The 14,692-nt window shown below is 40.1% G+C and overlaps 1 protein-coding gene across 8 annotated transcripts in view; it reads right to left on the bottom strand.

Annotated features, from left to right (window-relative positions):
* Positions 1-282: 282 nt before the first annotated feature.
* LOC140205826 (MAP kinase-interacting serine/threonine-protein kinase 1-like) overlaps positions 283-14,692 on the bottom strand; it is an 83,796-nt gene continuing 69,386 nt past the window's right edge. For 7 of the 8 annotated variants that reach the window (XM_072273572.1, XM_072273567.1, XM_072273571.1 and 4 more), the window contains one exon: positions 284-1,905. In XM_072273572.1, the coding sequence (XP_072129673.1) occupies positions 1,671-1,905 (235 nt within the window). In that variant the 3' untranslated portion in view covers positions 284-1,670. Of the gene's footprint in view, positions 1,906-14,692 lie in introns of all 8 variants that reach the window. The other variant, XM_072273573.1, reaches the window with a different exon arrangement.

Below are 14,692 nucleotides of genomic sequence, written 5' to 3'. Positions count from 1 at the left end.
ATAATGTTTCTTAGAGCAGATTTCAAAAATGTAGGTTTCCTTTCAGAATCATTTGGTTCAGGAAATTTGTCCAAGCATTTCCGGTCAGAATGTATGATGTGTAGGATGCATTTTTCTAGGAATATCTACAGGAGATCTTCATGTCTATCAGAACTTTGTTCTCGGTATATGATAGGTTAAAAAAATCTATTCTCCAAATCTACTTAGTTCATCTATTAACATTTAAGAGAGAACATAATTTAAAGCAAGAATGAGAACTGTTCCCCTTAAATCAGTATGAATTTCTTTATTGTTTAAAATTTTCACCCAAATTTATATTGCATTAGAAAAGTACATTTAGTTACATTTTAAAACAAGTCTCCATAAGCTAAGCCATAGAAATAGTTGTAGTTAATTGCCATGTTTGCAATCAATATATTATTATAGAAATATCCAGTTGCAGGAGGTTCAAAGTATGAAGCCCTGCAAATATTTTGTTAAAAATATCCTTTTTTGTTCATCAGACCAGACAAGTGTGTCAGGGTTGTCACAAAATAGGCTTATTTTGTATATTGGCTTATACTCTACAAATGTTGATACGAGATTCACAAGGTATGGGATTTTTGAAAAAGGCATAAGGAATTCCTGAGAACACAAGTAGGAGGAGTATCTTGATCTATTCACTAAAATCCTGTTTCAAGTAAACTTTGCTACCCATTGTCAATACCTCTGATTCCCTTGTCTAAAATTCTGATTTCAGCCTTGAAAATACACTAAAGACTGATCATGTGGAGCTTCAAGAGGTAGAGAATTTTAAAGATTTCCAACCATCTACTTGAAGAAACATTCTATCATTGATGGCCGACTGATCAGTCTGAGATTCTGCACACTTTGTCTGGCCTCTGCTGCTTCAACATCTTATACTCTCATAATCTAGTAGGTCTTAATTGTGACCACCTCCCTTTTTTTTTCCAGATCCTCCCATATAGGGCAAGTTTATTAGATCTCTTTTCATTGGTCAATCCCTTTATCCTGAAAATCAACATCACAAATCCACACAGCACCAAAAAGGCTTGGATACCCTTCTTTTGGAAATGGAGACTGAAACTGCACACATTGCTCAAAATAAGATCTTAGTAAAGCTCTGTGCTATCTCAGCAATACTTCAGTTCCTCACAGTAAAGGCTGTAATCACACCTTTAGGCATTTTAACCTGCATAGTGTTTTGTTTAATCAAATAAGATCAGAGGCAACTATACAGATATGTAATTCGTATTAACCTGAAGAGTTACTACTCTTTTTGATGATGTACATACTTCACACTAACTTCAAGAATTATCTCCTTCTTTCTGAACTGGCATCTATATTTTACATATATTAGGCAATTTTAAGATATAAAATATTTTAAAATAATGCTTAAGAAAAAAATAAATATTATAAACTCCTCTCATAATAATTCACACGCAGTTTAAAAATATAATCAAATAAGGGTGCCTTGTACAAAAATATTAAAATTAACTGCAGAGTGCCACAGACTAAGCAGCATTATTTAGTTTTCAGTAAATAAATATTCTCAAGTGTAACAAACCTTGTGCAAATCCCATAGTAAAGCAAGCATGGTTTGATTCCTGAACTAGGTATATGATGCCATGGCAGCTTGACATTAGATAAAAACAAATCATGAAGCACCATTATTGACACTCATTCCTGAAAGTGGCTAACTGCTGTTGGGGAGATTTTGCGGCCTGTGTCTTGGCCCTTCGTTTAGCAAGCCTGGAACTGGAGGGAGGAGAAAGTCGCATGGAACAAACAGTCTTGATGATGGCTTCCTGCTCTCCCTGCATCTCCTCATCCTGCTGTGACAGCTGTCTGTTGAAGGCAATAGCTTCAGCAGCAAAATGAGTCAGGTCCTTTGTACTGCTGTTCCTGGGAACAAAAAAAAAAAAAAAATCACTTAAATGTATAAACTAGTGAGCCATACTGCTAAAACTGCATAATGTGATCTTAAAACATTTCTTAAAAGGTTTACTAATTCAATAAAGGATATTACTATATAAATGACAATTTAGAAAAATTGTTCTATCACAACAATTTGTATAAAGCCACATGGAATCAGCAAATAAGAAATCTATTTCAGTGATGATGGCGTCAAAGATGCAAGTTCCATAAGAGATGAAAACAAATTTGAAGCAAAGACTAAGCAAAAATGAAAAGATCATTATATTTCAAATACTTTTTAAAAACATTTATTAATTCATGGATACAAAGACTGCATTTGTTATCCATTCCTGATTTCCTTGGAACTAGTGAGACACTGTGCTTAGATAACCCTACATAAGGTAAAGAAAATACAACAGCCTTTTGCCTCACAAAGAAAATCCATGTAAAATTAAGAAATGGCTAAAAGAGCCCACAAAAATATCTCCAAGCTAAAAATGCTAATTTTCCAGAAGAAAATTTGCACAGCTCTGTTGATAATTAAAAAGGGAAGTGCTAATTATAACATAGAAACAAAAACATAGAAAACATACAGAACAATACAGGCCCTTCAGCCCACAAAGCTGTGCCAAACATGTCCTTACATGTGAAATTACCTAGTGTTACCCATAGCTCTCCATTTTTCGGAGTTGCATATACCCGTCCAGGAGTCTCTTAAAAGACCCTATCGTATCTGCCTCCACCAAGTCGCTGGCAGTCCATTCCATGCATTCTCTGTGTAAAAAACTTAACCCTGATATCTCCTTTATACCTACTTCCAAGCACTTTAGAACTGTGTCCTCTCATGCTAGCCATTTCAGCCCTGGGAAAAAGGTTCTGACTATCCACACAATCAATGCCTCTCATCATCTTATACACCTCTATCAGGTCACCTCTCACCCTCCATCACTCCAAGGAAAAAAGGCCAAGTTCACTCAACCTATTCTCATAAGGCATGCTCCCCAATCCAGTCAACATCCTTGTAGATCTCCTCTGTACCCTTTCTATGGTTTCCACATCCTTCCTGTAGTGAGGCGACCAGAACTGAACACAGTACTCCAAGTGCGGTCTGACCAGGGTCCTATATAGCTGCAACATTACCTCTCGGCTCCTAAACTCAATCCCATGATTGATGAAGGCCAATGCACCGTATCCTTTCTTAACCACAGAGTCAACCTGCGCAGCAGCCTTGAGTGCCCCATGGACTTGGACCCCCCGATCCCTCTGATCCTCCACACTGCCAGGAGCTATTTATCATTTCATTTTAAAATCTTTATTAATTTTTAAAGATCAAAAAATACATTAAGGTAATTGTCAACATGTCAATATGTACAATGAATTAAATTACAAAATAACTGATCAACAATAATGATACAAATAAAAATAAAGTGTTAAGCCATACAAGCTTCCATAAAAGAAAAACATCAATCCGCTAACTCAAATCCATTTTAACAAAAATCAGAAGGAAACCATCTTAATTAACTCAAATCAGATGACAGCAGCTGGCAAATGAACCCCACCTTTTCTCAAAATCAAATCGAGGATCATAAGTTCAACTTCTGCTTTTCTCCAAACCAAGACATAGCATCACCTGAGAGAACCACTGTATCAAATTGGGAGCAGAGGCATCTTTCCATTTCAATAAAATAGCCCTTCTGGCCATTAAAGTAACAAATGCAATTACACGTTGGTCTGATATAGAAGTACCATGAATATATTGAGGGATTATACCGAACAAAACTGCCAATTTATTAGGTTGTAAATTTTTAAAGCTTTAGAAATTGTAGAGAAAATAGATTTCCAAAAATGTTTCAATACAGAACACAACCAAAACATATGTGTCAATGTAGCTGTCTCGGTTTTACATCTATCACACTGACTATCAACATTAGGAAACATTTTAGACAGTCTCTCCTTTGTCAAATAGTAATGATGTGCAATTTTAAATTGAATTAAAGAGTGACTGGCACAGATCGAAGAAGAGTTAACCAACTTCAAAATTCGCAACCAATCCTCTGTTATCAAGGTCATGTTAAGCTCTCTTCCCCAATCTTGCTTAATCTAAAGTGAAGGGTAATTATGCTGTTGTAACAGTGAATTATAAATTTTCCCAATAAAACCTTTCACTGAAGGGTTCATTTTTAAAATAATATCTAACAGGTCAGAATCCTGTATATTTGGAAAATTACTTAAATATTCTTGTAAGAAATGTCTGACCTGAAGATATTGCAGGAAATGTGAATATGAGAGAGAGTGTTTAGTTACTAATTTCTCAAAAGACATCAATCGGCCATCTTGGAACAGATCCATGAAGGAATAAACTCCTTTATTCCTCCAAAGAAAAACTGCTTAATGAAGGTTTAAATAAATAATTTCGATAAATTAAACTAAGTTTAAATTTTTTGAGGTTTAAAAAATTACGAAACTGGTACCAAATTCGAAATGACTACTGAATCATAGGATATAAATTTAAATTAGCAATTTTGGCCATTTGTACAGGTAAAGAAGCTCCTAGTAACGAGGTTAAGTGAAACTGTTTCACAGTTTTCAATTTCAAATCAGCCCCAGGTGGTCATTCGTTCTTAACAGCCCAATATAACCAAAAACACATATAACGTATATCAACAGCCCAATAATACATTCTTCGATTAGGCAGGGCAAGACTTCCATTTTTTTTAATTTTTGTAATGATATTTTCCAACCTGATCAAAAAACTTCTCAGTTTAAAAAAGGGATATTTTGAAATACATATAAAAATTTTGGTAAAATCATCATTTTAACTGCATGAATTCGGCTGGCTAACGAAAGTGTAAGTGCATTCCATCTACAAAGTAATTGTTTCATAAAATCCACTAAAGGAACCAAATTAGCTCTATAAAGGTCTCTATGATTTTTAGTGATAATAATACCTAAATATTTAAGAGTCCGTAACTCTAAAAGGAATGTCATAGGAGCAGAATCATTAAGGGGAAATAATTCACTTTTATGAAGGTTTAGTTTATATCCTGAAAATTTTCCAAATTCATTTAAATAGTTTCAATAAACTAGGAATGGATTCGTCAGGATTCGAAACATTATGCTGACGATCTCTTAGTTAAAGGGAGATCTTATGAATAGTTCCATTTATGAAAATTCCATGGATATCTTTAGCTTCACGAAGTGCAATGGCCAAGGGTTCCAACACCAAATTAAATAACAAGGGACTTAACGGACATCCTTGTCTCGTACCCCGCGAAAGTCAAAAAAAAAAAGATCTGCAATTATTAGCAATAACAGTAGCAAAAGGGCTTTTATATATCATTCTAATCCACTTAATAAAATTAATACCAAAGTCAAATTTCTCTAAAATGTTAAATAAGTATTTCCATTCAACTCTGTCAAATGCCTTTTCAGCATCAAGAGAAACAACACATTGGGGAGTCTTAGAAAAGGATGAGTATATACCATTTAACAGTCTCCGAGTATTAGAGAAGGAATAACGGCCCTTTACAAAACCTGTTTGGTCCTGAGGGATAATTTTAGCTAGAATATTCTCCAGTCGATTAGCCATTATTTTTGAAAGAATTTTAACATCCACATTTAATAATGAAATAGGTCTATATGAAGCACAGTCAGTAGGGTCTTTATCTTTCTTAAGAATTAAAGAGATAGAAGTTTCATAAAATGTGGGACGTAACTCTCCTATCAAAAAAGAATCTTTAAGCGTTTCCAACATATATGGAGAAAGCAATTTTACAAATTTTTTTATAAAATCCTACAGAATAACCAACCAATCCAGGAGCTTTACCAGATTGCATTGAAAGAATAGCTTTCTGAATTTTGTTTTCAGTAATTGGAGTATCAAGAGTTTGTTGATCTTCAACAGAAATTCGAGGAAAATCAATCTTTTATAAAAAGGCAACACACATCAAAGTTGCTGCTAAACGCAGCAGGCCAGGCAGCATCTCTAGGAAGAGGTACAGTCGACGTTTCGGCTGAGACCCTTCGTCAGGACAACTGAAAGAAGTGCTAGTCTCACCAGCAACTTTGATGTGTGTTGCTTGAATTTCCAGCATCTGCAGAATTCCTCATGTTTGCATTTTGTAAAAAGGCATTCATTTTAGAGGGATCAGCTGGTAACTGAGATTTATAAAGTTCAATGTAAAAGTCTTGAAAAATTTTATTAATGTCTTCATAATTACATGCTAAACTACCGTCTCCCTTACGAATTTTTAAAATTTGTCTTTTGGCTCTAGCTGCTTTTAATTGAGATGCTAATAGCTTATTATTTTTATCTCCAAACAAATAGAATTGACTTTTCAATTTAAGCAAATTTCTTTCAATAGGCTAAGTTAATAGTAAATTATATTGTGATTGGAGTTCAACCCTTTGTTTAAATAAATCAATGTTAGGTGAGATTGCATAAATATTATCCAAGTCTTTAATTTGTTTTGAAATCTTATCTAACTCTGTTTTTGTCTGTTTCTTAAGCTCAGCGAAATAGGAGATTATCTGACCGCACAAATATGCTTTAAATGTGTCCCATATAATCAATTTTGCCACATCTCCCGTATTGTTAAATAGAAAACAATCTTTTATCTGAGTCTCAACAAATTTGACAAAGTCTGAACTTTGTAATAAATTTTCTGGAAAATGCCAAGGCAAATTTGCAATACCGACATCATTGAATTCAAAAGCTAAGCTTAAAGGCACATGATCCGAAACAATGATAGCTTCATATTCACATTTCTGGACTTGGACAAAAATCAGAAATCAGCTATAAAATAATTGATTCTCGAATATTTTTTGTGAACATGTGAAAAAGAGAGAATAATCTTTGTCATTAGGATGTAGGATGCTTTTCAACCAGGCCATAATCGATTAAAAAAAAAGTATCCACACTATCCACAACACCTCCAACCTTTGTGTACTCAGCAAATTTACTAACCCATCCCTCCACTTCTTCATCCAGGTCATTTATAAAAATCACAAAGAGTAGGGGTCCTAGAACAGATCCCTGAGGCACACCACTGGTCACTGACATCCATGCAGAATATGACCCATCTACAACCACTCTTTGCCTTCTGTGGGCAAGCCAGTTCTGGATAGACAAAGCAATTTCTCCTTGGATCCCATACCTCCTTACTTTCTCAATAAGCTTTGCATGGGGTACCTTGTCAAGTGCTTTGCAGATATCCATATACACACACTGGGCCGGCTGGTGGCACAACGACATCGGTGCTGGACCCGGGAGCGGAGGTTCCCAAGTTTGAAACTAGTCGGGTCCGCCCCGCGCACGCTTTCCATCTGGGACGGGTTGAGTGTCGAGACCACAACTCGACCTCGTAAAACACAGGGGAAAAACTGCGAAAATGTCTGTGTGAGGAGTGGCGCGTCACACAGTCTCTCGCTCTGCGCCTTGTTAAAAAAGCCATGAAAAATCCATCATCACGAACGCACGCACGGACACGCAGACGCATATGCACAGACGCGCATGCACGCAGACACACGCAAAAAAAAAAATCCACATACACTACATCTACTGCTCGACCTTCATCAATGTGTTTAGTCACATCCTCAAAAAATTCAATCAGGCTCATAAGATATGACCTGCCTTTGACAAAGCTATGCTGACTATTCCTAATCATATTATGTCTCTCTAAATGTTCATAAATCCTGCCTCTCAGGATCTTCTCCATCAACTTACCAACCACTGAAGTAAGACTCACTGGCCTATAATTTCCTGGGCTATCCCTACTCCCTTTTCTTGAATAATGGAACAATATCCACAACCCTCTAAGCCTCTGGAACCTCTCCTGTCCCCACTGATGATGCAAAGATCATCGCCAGAGGCTCAGCAGTCTCCTCCCTCGCCTCCCAAAGTAGCCTAGGGTACATCTCGTCTGGTCCTGGTGACTTATCCAACTTGATACTTTCAAAAGCTCCTGCACATCCTCTTTCTTAATATCATATAACCATATAACAATTACAGCACGGAAACAGGCTATCTCGGCCCTTCTAGTCTGTGCCGAATGCTTACTCTCACCTAGTCCCACCAACCTACACTCACCCCATAACCCTCCATTCCTTTCCTGTCCATATATCTATCCAATTTAATTTTAAATGACAACATCGAACCTGCCTCAACCACTTCTGCTGGAAGCTCGTTCCACACAGCTACGACTCTCTGAGTAAAGAAGTTCCCCCTCATGTTACCCCTAAACTTTTGCCCTTTAACTCTCAACTCATGTCCTCTTGTTTGAATCTCCCCCATTCTCAATGGAAAAAGACTATCCACATCAACTCTATCAATCCCCCTCATAATTTTAAACACCTCTATCAAGTCCCCCTTCAACCTTCTACGCTCCAAAGAATAAAGACCCAACTTGTTCAACCTTTCTCTGTAACTTAGGAGATGAAACCCAGGCAACATTTTAGTAAATCTCCTCTGTACACTCTCAATTTTATTGACATCTTTCCTATAATTCGGTGACCAGAACTGTACACAATATCCCAAATTTGGCCTTACCAATGCATTATACAATTTGAACATTACATCCCAACTCCTATACTCAATGCTCTGATTAATAAAGGACAGCACACCAAAAGCTTTCTTCACCACCCTATCCACATGAGATTCCACCTTCAGGGAACTATGCACCATTATTCTTAGATCCCTCTGTTCTACAGCATTCTTCAATGTCCTACCATTTACCATGTATGTCCTATTTTGATTAGTCCTACCAAAATGTAGCACCTCACATTTTTCAGCATTAAACTCCATCTGCCACCTTTCAGCCCATTCTTCTAACTGGCCTAAATCTCTCTGCAAGCTTTGAAAACCTACTTCATTATCCACAACGCCACCTATCTTAATATCATCTGCATACTTATTAATCCAATTTACCACCCCATCATCCAGATCATTAGTATATATGACAAACAACATTGGACCCAGTACAGATCCCTGAGGCACACCGCTACACACCGTCCTCCAATCTGACAGTTATCCACCACTACTCTCCGCCGTCTCCCATCCAGCCACTGCTGAATCCATTTTACTACTTTGTTATTAATGCTTAATGATTGAACCTTCCTAACTAACCTTCTGTGTTGTACCTTGTGAAAGGCCTTACTGAAGTCCATATAGACAACATCCACCGCTTTACCCTCGTCAACCTTCCTAGTAACCTCATCAAAAAATTCAATAAGATTTGTCAAACATGACCTTCCACGCACAAATCCATGTTGACTGTTCCTAATCAGACCCTGTCTATCCAGGTAGTTATATATACCATCTCTGAGAATACTTTCCATCAATTTACCCACCACTGATGTCAAACTCACAGGCCGAGTAATGCTAGGTTTACTCTTAGAACCCTTTTTAAACAATGGAACCACATGAGCAATATGCCAATCCTCCGGCACCATCCCAGTTTCTAATAACATTTGAAATAAATATCTGTCAGAGCCCCTGCTATTTCCACACTAACTTCCCTCAAGGTCCTAGGGAATATCTTGTCCAGACCCGGAGACTTATCCACTTTTATATTCCTTAAAAGCACCAGTACTTCCTCTTCTTTAATCGTCATACTTTCCATAACTACCCTTCTTGTTTCCTTTACCTTACACAATTCAATATCCTTCTCCTTAGTGAATACCGAAGAAAAGAAATTGTTCAAATTCTCCCCATCTCTTTTGGCTCTGCACATAGCCGTCCACTCTGATTCTCTAAGGAACCAATTTTATCCCTCACTATCCTTTTGCTATTAATATAACTGTAGAAACACTTTGGATTTATTTTCACCTTACTTGCCAAAGCAGCCTCGTATCTTCTTTTAGCTTTTCTAATTTCTTTCCTAAGATTCTTTTTACATTCTTTATATTCCTCGAGCACCTCATTAACTCCAAGCAGCCTATATTGATTGTAGATCCCTCTCTTTTCCCGAACCAAGTTTCCTATATCCCTTGAAAACCTTGGCTCTCTCAAACTTTTAACCTTTCCTTTCAACCTAACAGGAACATAAAGATCCTGTACCCTCAAAATTTCACCTTTAAATGACCTCCATTTCTCTATTACATTCTTCTCATAAAACAAATTGTCCCAATCCACTCCTTCTAAATCCTTTTGCATCTCCTCAAAGTTAGCCTTTCTCCAATCAAAAATCTCAATCCTGGGTCCAGTCCTATCCTTCTCTATAATTATATTGAAACAAATGGTATTGTGATCACTGTAGCCGAAGTGCTCCCCAACATATACCTCTGTCACCTGCCCTATCTCATTCCCTAACAGGAGATCCAACACTACCCCTTCTCTAGTTAGTACCTCTATGTACTGCTGCAAAAAACTATCGTGCACACATTTGACAAACTCCAAACTATCCAGCCCTTTTACAGAATGGGCTTCCCGGTCTACGTGTGGAAAATTAAAATCTCCCACAATCACAACCTTGTGCTTACTACAAATATCTGCTATCTCCTTACAAATTTGCTCCTCCAATTCTCGGCCCCCATTAGGTGGTCTATAATACACCTCTATACGTGTCACTACATCTTTCCTATTCCTCAATTCCACCCAAATAGGCTCCCTAGACGAGCTCTCTAATCTATCCTGCTAGAGCACCGCTGTAATATTTTCTCTGACAAGCAATGCAACACCTCCACCTCTTGCCCCTACTATTCTATCATACCTGAAGCAACAAAATCCCGGAATATAATAGTTGCCAATCACACCCCTCCTGCAACCACATTTCACTAATAGCTAGAACATCATATTTCTAGGTATCAATCCATGCTCTAAGCTCATCCACCTTTCTTACAATGCTCCTAGCATTAAAATAGATGCATTTAAGAAACTCTCCACCTCTTACTCTGTTTATCCTTAATGGAGCAAACAACTTTGTTATCTTTTTCTTCCTTGTCCCCTACATCTTTGGTCTGAGTGCTCCTGATCTCTGTCTCCTGCCTATCCTCCCTCACACACTGTCTACTAGCTTTCTCTATTTGTGAACTAACCTCCTCTCTCCTAGTCTCTTCAATTTGATTCCCACCCCCCAACCATTCTAGTTTAAAGTCACCTCAGTAGCTCTCACAAATCTCCCCACCAGGATTTTGGTTCCCCTAGGATTCAAGTGTAACCTGTCCTTTTTGTACAGGTCACACCTGCACCAAAAGAGGTCCCAATGATCCAAAAACTTGAATCCCTGCCCCCTGCTCCAATCCCTCAGCCACACATTTATCCTCCACCTCTTTGCATTCCTACTCTCACTGTCGCGTAGCACAGGCAGTAATCCCGAGATTACTACCTTTGCGGTCCTTTTTCTCAACTCCCTTCCTAACTCCCTATACTCTCCTTTCAGGACCTCTCCCCTTTTCCTACCCATGTCATTGGTACCTATATGTACCACGACCTCTGACTCCTCTCCCTCCCACTTCAGGATATCTTGGACGCGATCAGAAACATCCCGGACCCTGGCACCAGAGAGGAAAACTACCATCCAGGTCTCCGGACTGCGTCCACAATCGCCTATCTGACCCCCTAACTATTGAATCCCCTATTACTACTGCCCTCCTCTTCCTTTCCCTACCCTTCTGAGCTACAGGGCCAGACTCTGTGCCAGAGGCACGGCCACTGTTGCTTCCACCAGGTAAGCTGTCCCTCCCCAACAGTACTCAAACAAGAATACTTGTTGTCAAGGGGCACAGCCACTGGGGTACTCTATATTACCTGACTCTTCCCCCTCCTAACCATGGCCTATTTTTTTGCCTCCTGTGGCCCCAGGGTGACCACCTGCCTGTAACTCCTCTCTATCAACTCCTCACTCTCTCTGACCAGACGTAGGTCATCGAGCTGCAGCTCCAGTTCCCTAACGCGGTCCCTTAGGAGCTGCATCTCGGCACACCTGGCACAAATATGGACGTCCGGGAGGCTGGGAGACTCCAGGACCTCCCACATCCGCCACTGAGAACAACAAGCTGCCCTCACACTCATACTTCCTCCTCTCCTCAAATAACAGGAAAAAATGAATATCCGCCTAAGCCTGTTGAGCTAAAGCCCTTAAGCCTTCACTCTGCTCCCGGCTCACTCCGCAGCTCGCAAACTACGCTGCCTGCTGTATAAAGCTGTGTTCCTTTTAAATCTTCCGCGCTTCACTGCCCGACATCACACGCCTGTGCAGCCCCGCCTCTCTGAACGCTGATGAAAAAAAACCTGAAAAATTCAAATTGGCTTCCTCCGCACTCCCGCTCTGATTCTCAGACTTCCTTCTCCGAATTCTACATGCTCAAGCTTTTCAGTCCACTATAAGTTGTCCCTACAATCGCCAAGATCCTTTTACATAGTGAATACTGAAGCAAAGTACTCATTAAGTACCACTGCTATCTCCTCCAGTTCCATAGACACTTTTCCACTGTCACACTTGATTGGTCCTATTCTCTCACATCTTATCCGCTTGCTCTTAACATACTTGTAGAATGCCTTGGGGTTTTCCCTAATCCTGTCCGCCAAAGTCTTCTCATGGCCCCTTTTGGCTCTCCTAATTTCTTTCTTGAGCTTCCTGCTAACCTTACAATCTTCTTGCTCTCTATCATTAACTGGTTTTTTGAACCTTTCGTATGCTCTTCTTTTCTTCTTGACTAGATTTACAACAGCCTTTATACACCATGGTTCCTGTACCCTACCATCCTTTCCCTGTCTCATTGTAACGTACCCATGCAGAACTTCATGCAAATATCCCCTGAACATTTGCCACATTTCTTCCGTACATTTCCCTGAGAACATCTGTTCTCAATTTATGCTTCCAAGTTCCTGCCTGAATCTCATATTTCCCCTTACTCCAGTTAAATGCTTTCCTAACTTGTCTGTTCCTATCCCTCTCCAATGCAATGGTACAGGAGATAGAATTGTGATCACTATCTCCAAAATACTCTCCCACTGAGAGATCTGACACCTGACCGGGTACATTTCCTAATACCAGATCAAGTACAGCCTCTCCCCTTTCGGCTTATCTACATATTGTGTCAAGAAGCCTTCCTGAACACACCTAACAAACTCCACCCCATCTAAACCCTTTGCTCTAGGAGTTTGACATGTCAATTGATATTTTTTGAAATTCAAATCTCCCACCACGATAACCCTGTTATTATTACACCATTCCAGAATCTGTCTCCCCATCTGCTCAATGTCCCTGTTACTATTGGGTGGTCTATGAAAAACACCCAGTAGAGTTATTGACCCCTTCCTATTCCTGACTTCCACCCACAGAGACTCCGAGACAGTCCCTCTATGTCTTCCTCCTTTTCTATGGTCGTGACACTACCTCTGATCAACAGTGCCACGCCCCCACTTCATTTGCCTCCCTCCCCGTCCTTTCTGAAACATCTAAAGCCTGGCACTCGAAGTAATTATTCCTGCCCCTGAGCCATCCAAGTCTGTGTAATGGCCACAACATCATAGTTCCAAGTACTGATCCACACTCTAAGCTCATCCGCTCTGTTCACAATGCTCCTTGCATTATTACACACATCTCAAACCATCGGTCTGAGCACATCCCTTCTCGATCACCTGCCTATCCTCCCTCTCGCACCATCTTCCAAGCTTTCTCTATTTGTGAGCCAACCGCCTCTTCCTCCGTCTCTTCAGTTCGGTTCCTCCCCCCCCAGCAATCCTATTTTAAACTGTCCTCAATAGCCTTAGCAAACCTTCCCGCCAGGATAATGTTCCCTCTGCAATTCAAGTGCAACCCGTCCTTTTTGTACAGGTCACTCCTGCCCCAACAGAGGTCTCAATGATCCAGAAATCTGAATCCCTTTTCCCTGCTCCAATCCCTCAGCCACGCCTTTATCCTCCACTTCACTCTATTCCTATACTCACTGTCGCATGGCACAGGCAGTAATCCTGAGATTACTACCTTTGTGGTCCTACTTCTCAACTTCCTTCCTAACTCCGTGTCTGTTTTCAGAACCTCCTCCCTTTTCCTGCCCATGTCATTGGTACCAATATGTACCACGACCTCTGGCTGTTCTCCTTCCCACTTCAGGATATCTTGGACGCGATCAGAAACATGCCGGACCCTGGCACCTGGGAGGAAAACTACTATCCGTGCTTCTTTCCTGCGCCCACAGAATCGCCTGTCTGACTCCCTAACTATCCCCCAGGTAGGCCATCCCCCCAACAGTACTCAAGCAGGAGTACTTATTGTCAAGGGGTACAGACACAGGGGTACTCCCTAGCCTCTGACTCCTACCCTTCCCTCTCATGACTGTTACCCACTTATCTGTCTCCCCAGGCCCACTGGCATCTCTCATAAGGGAGATGCCAGTGCATTGGAAACATTCCTAAAAGGATGACCATCTTCACTAAGGCTGACAAAATAGGAGGATCAGAGGGATCTTGGGGTCTGAGTCCATTGGACGCTCAAAGCAGCTGGGCAGGTTGACTCTGTGGTTAAGAAGGCGTACAGTGTATTGGCCTTCATCAATCGTGGAATTCAATTTAGGAGCCAAGAGGTAATGTTGCAGCTATATAGGACCCTGGTCAGACCCCACTTGGAGTATTGTGCTCAGTTCTGGTCGCCTCACTACGGGAAGGATATGGAAGCCATAGAAAGGGTGCAGAGGAGATTTACAAGGATGTTGCCTGGATTGGGGAGCATGCCTTATGAGAATACGTTGAGTGAACTTGGCCTTTTCTCCTTGGAGCGACAGAGGATGAGAGGTGACCTGATAGAGGTGTATAAGATGATGAGAGGAATTGATC

Source organism: Mobula birostris, chromosome 12 (genome assembly GCF_030028105.1).
Source record: "Mobula birostris isolate sMobBir1 chromosome 12, sMobBir1.hap1, whole genome shotgun sequence".
NCBI lineage: Eukaryota > Metazoa > Chordata > Chondrichthyes > Myliobatiformes > Myliobatidae > Mobula > Mobula birostris.
Note: the sequence above shows the minus strand (reverse complement) of the source record. Positions and strands in the feature narration are given on the sequence as shown.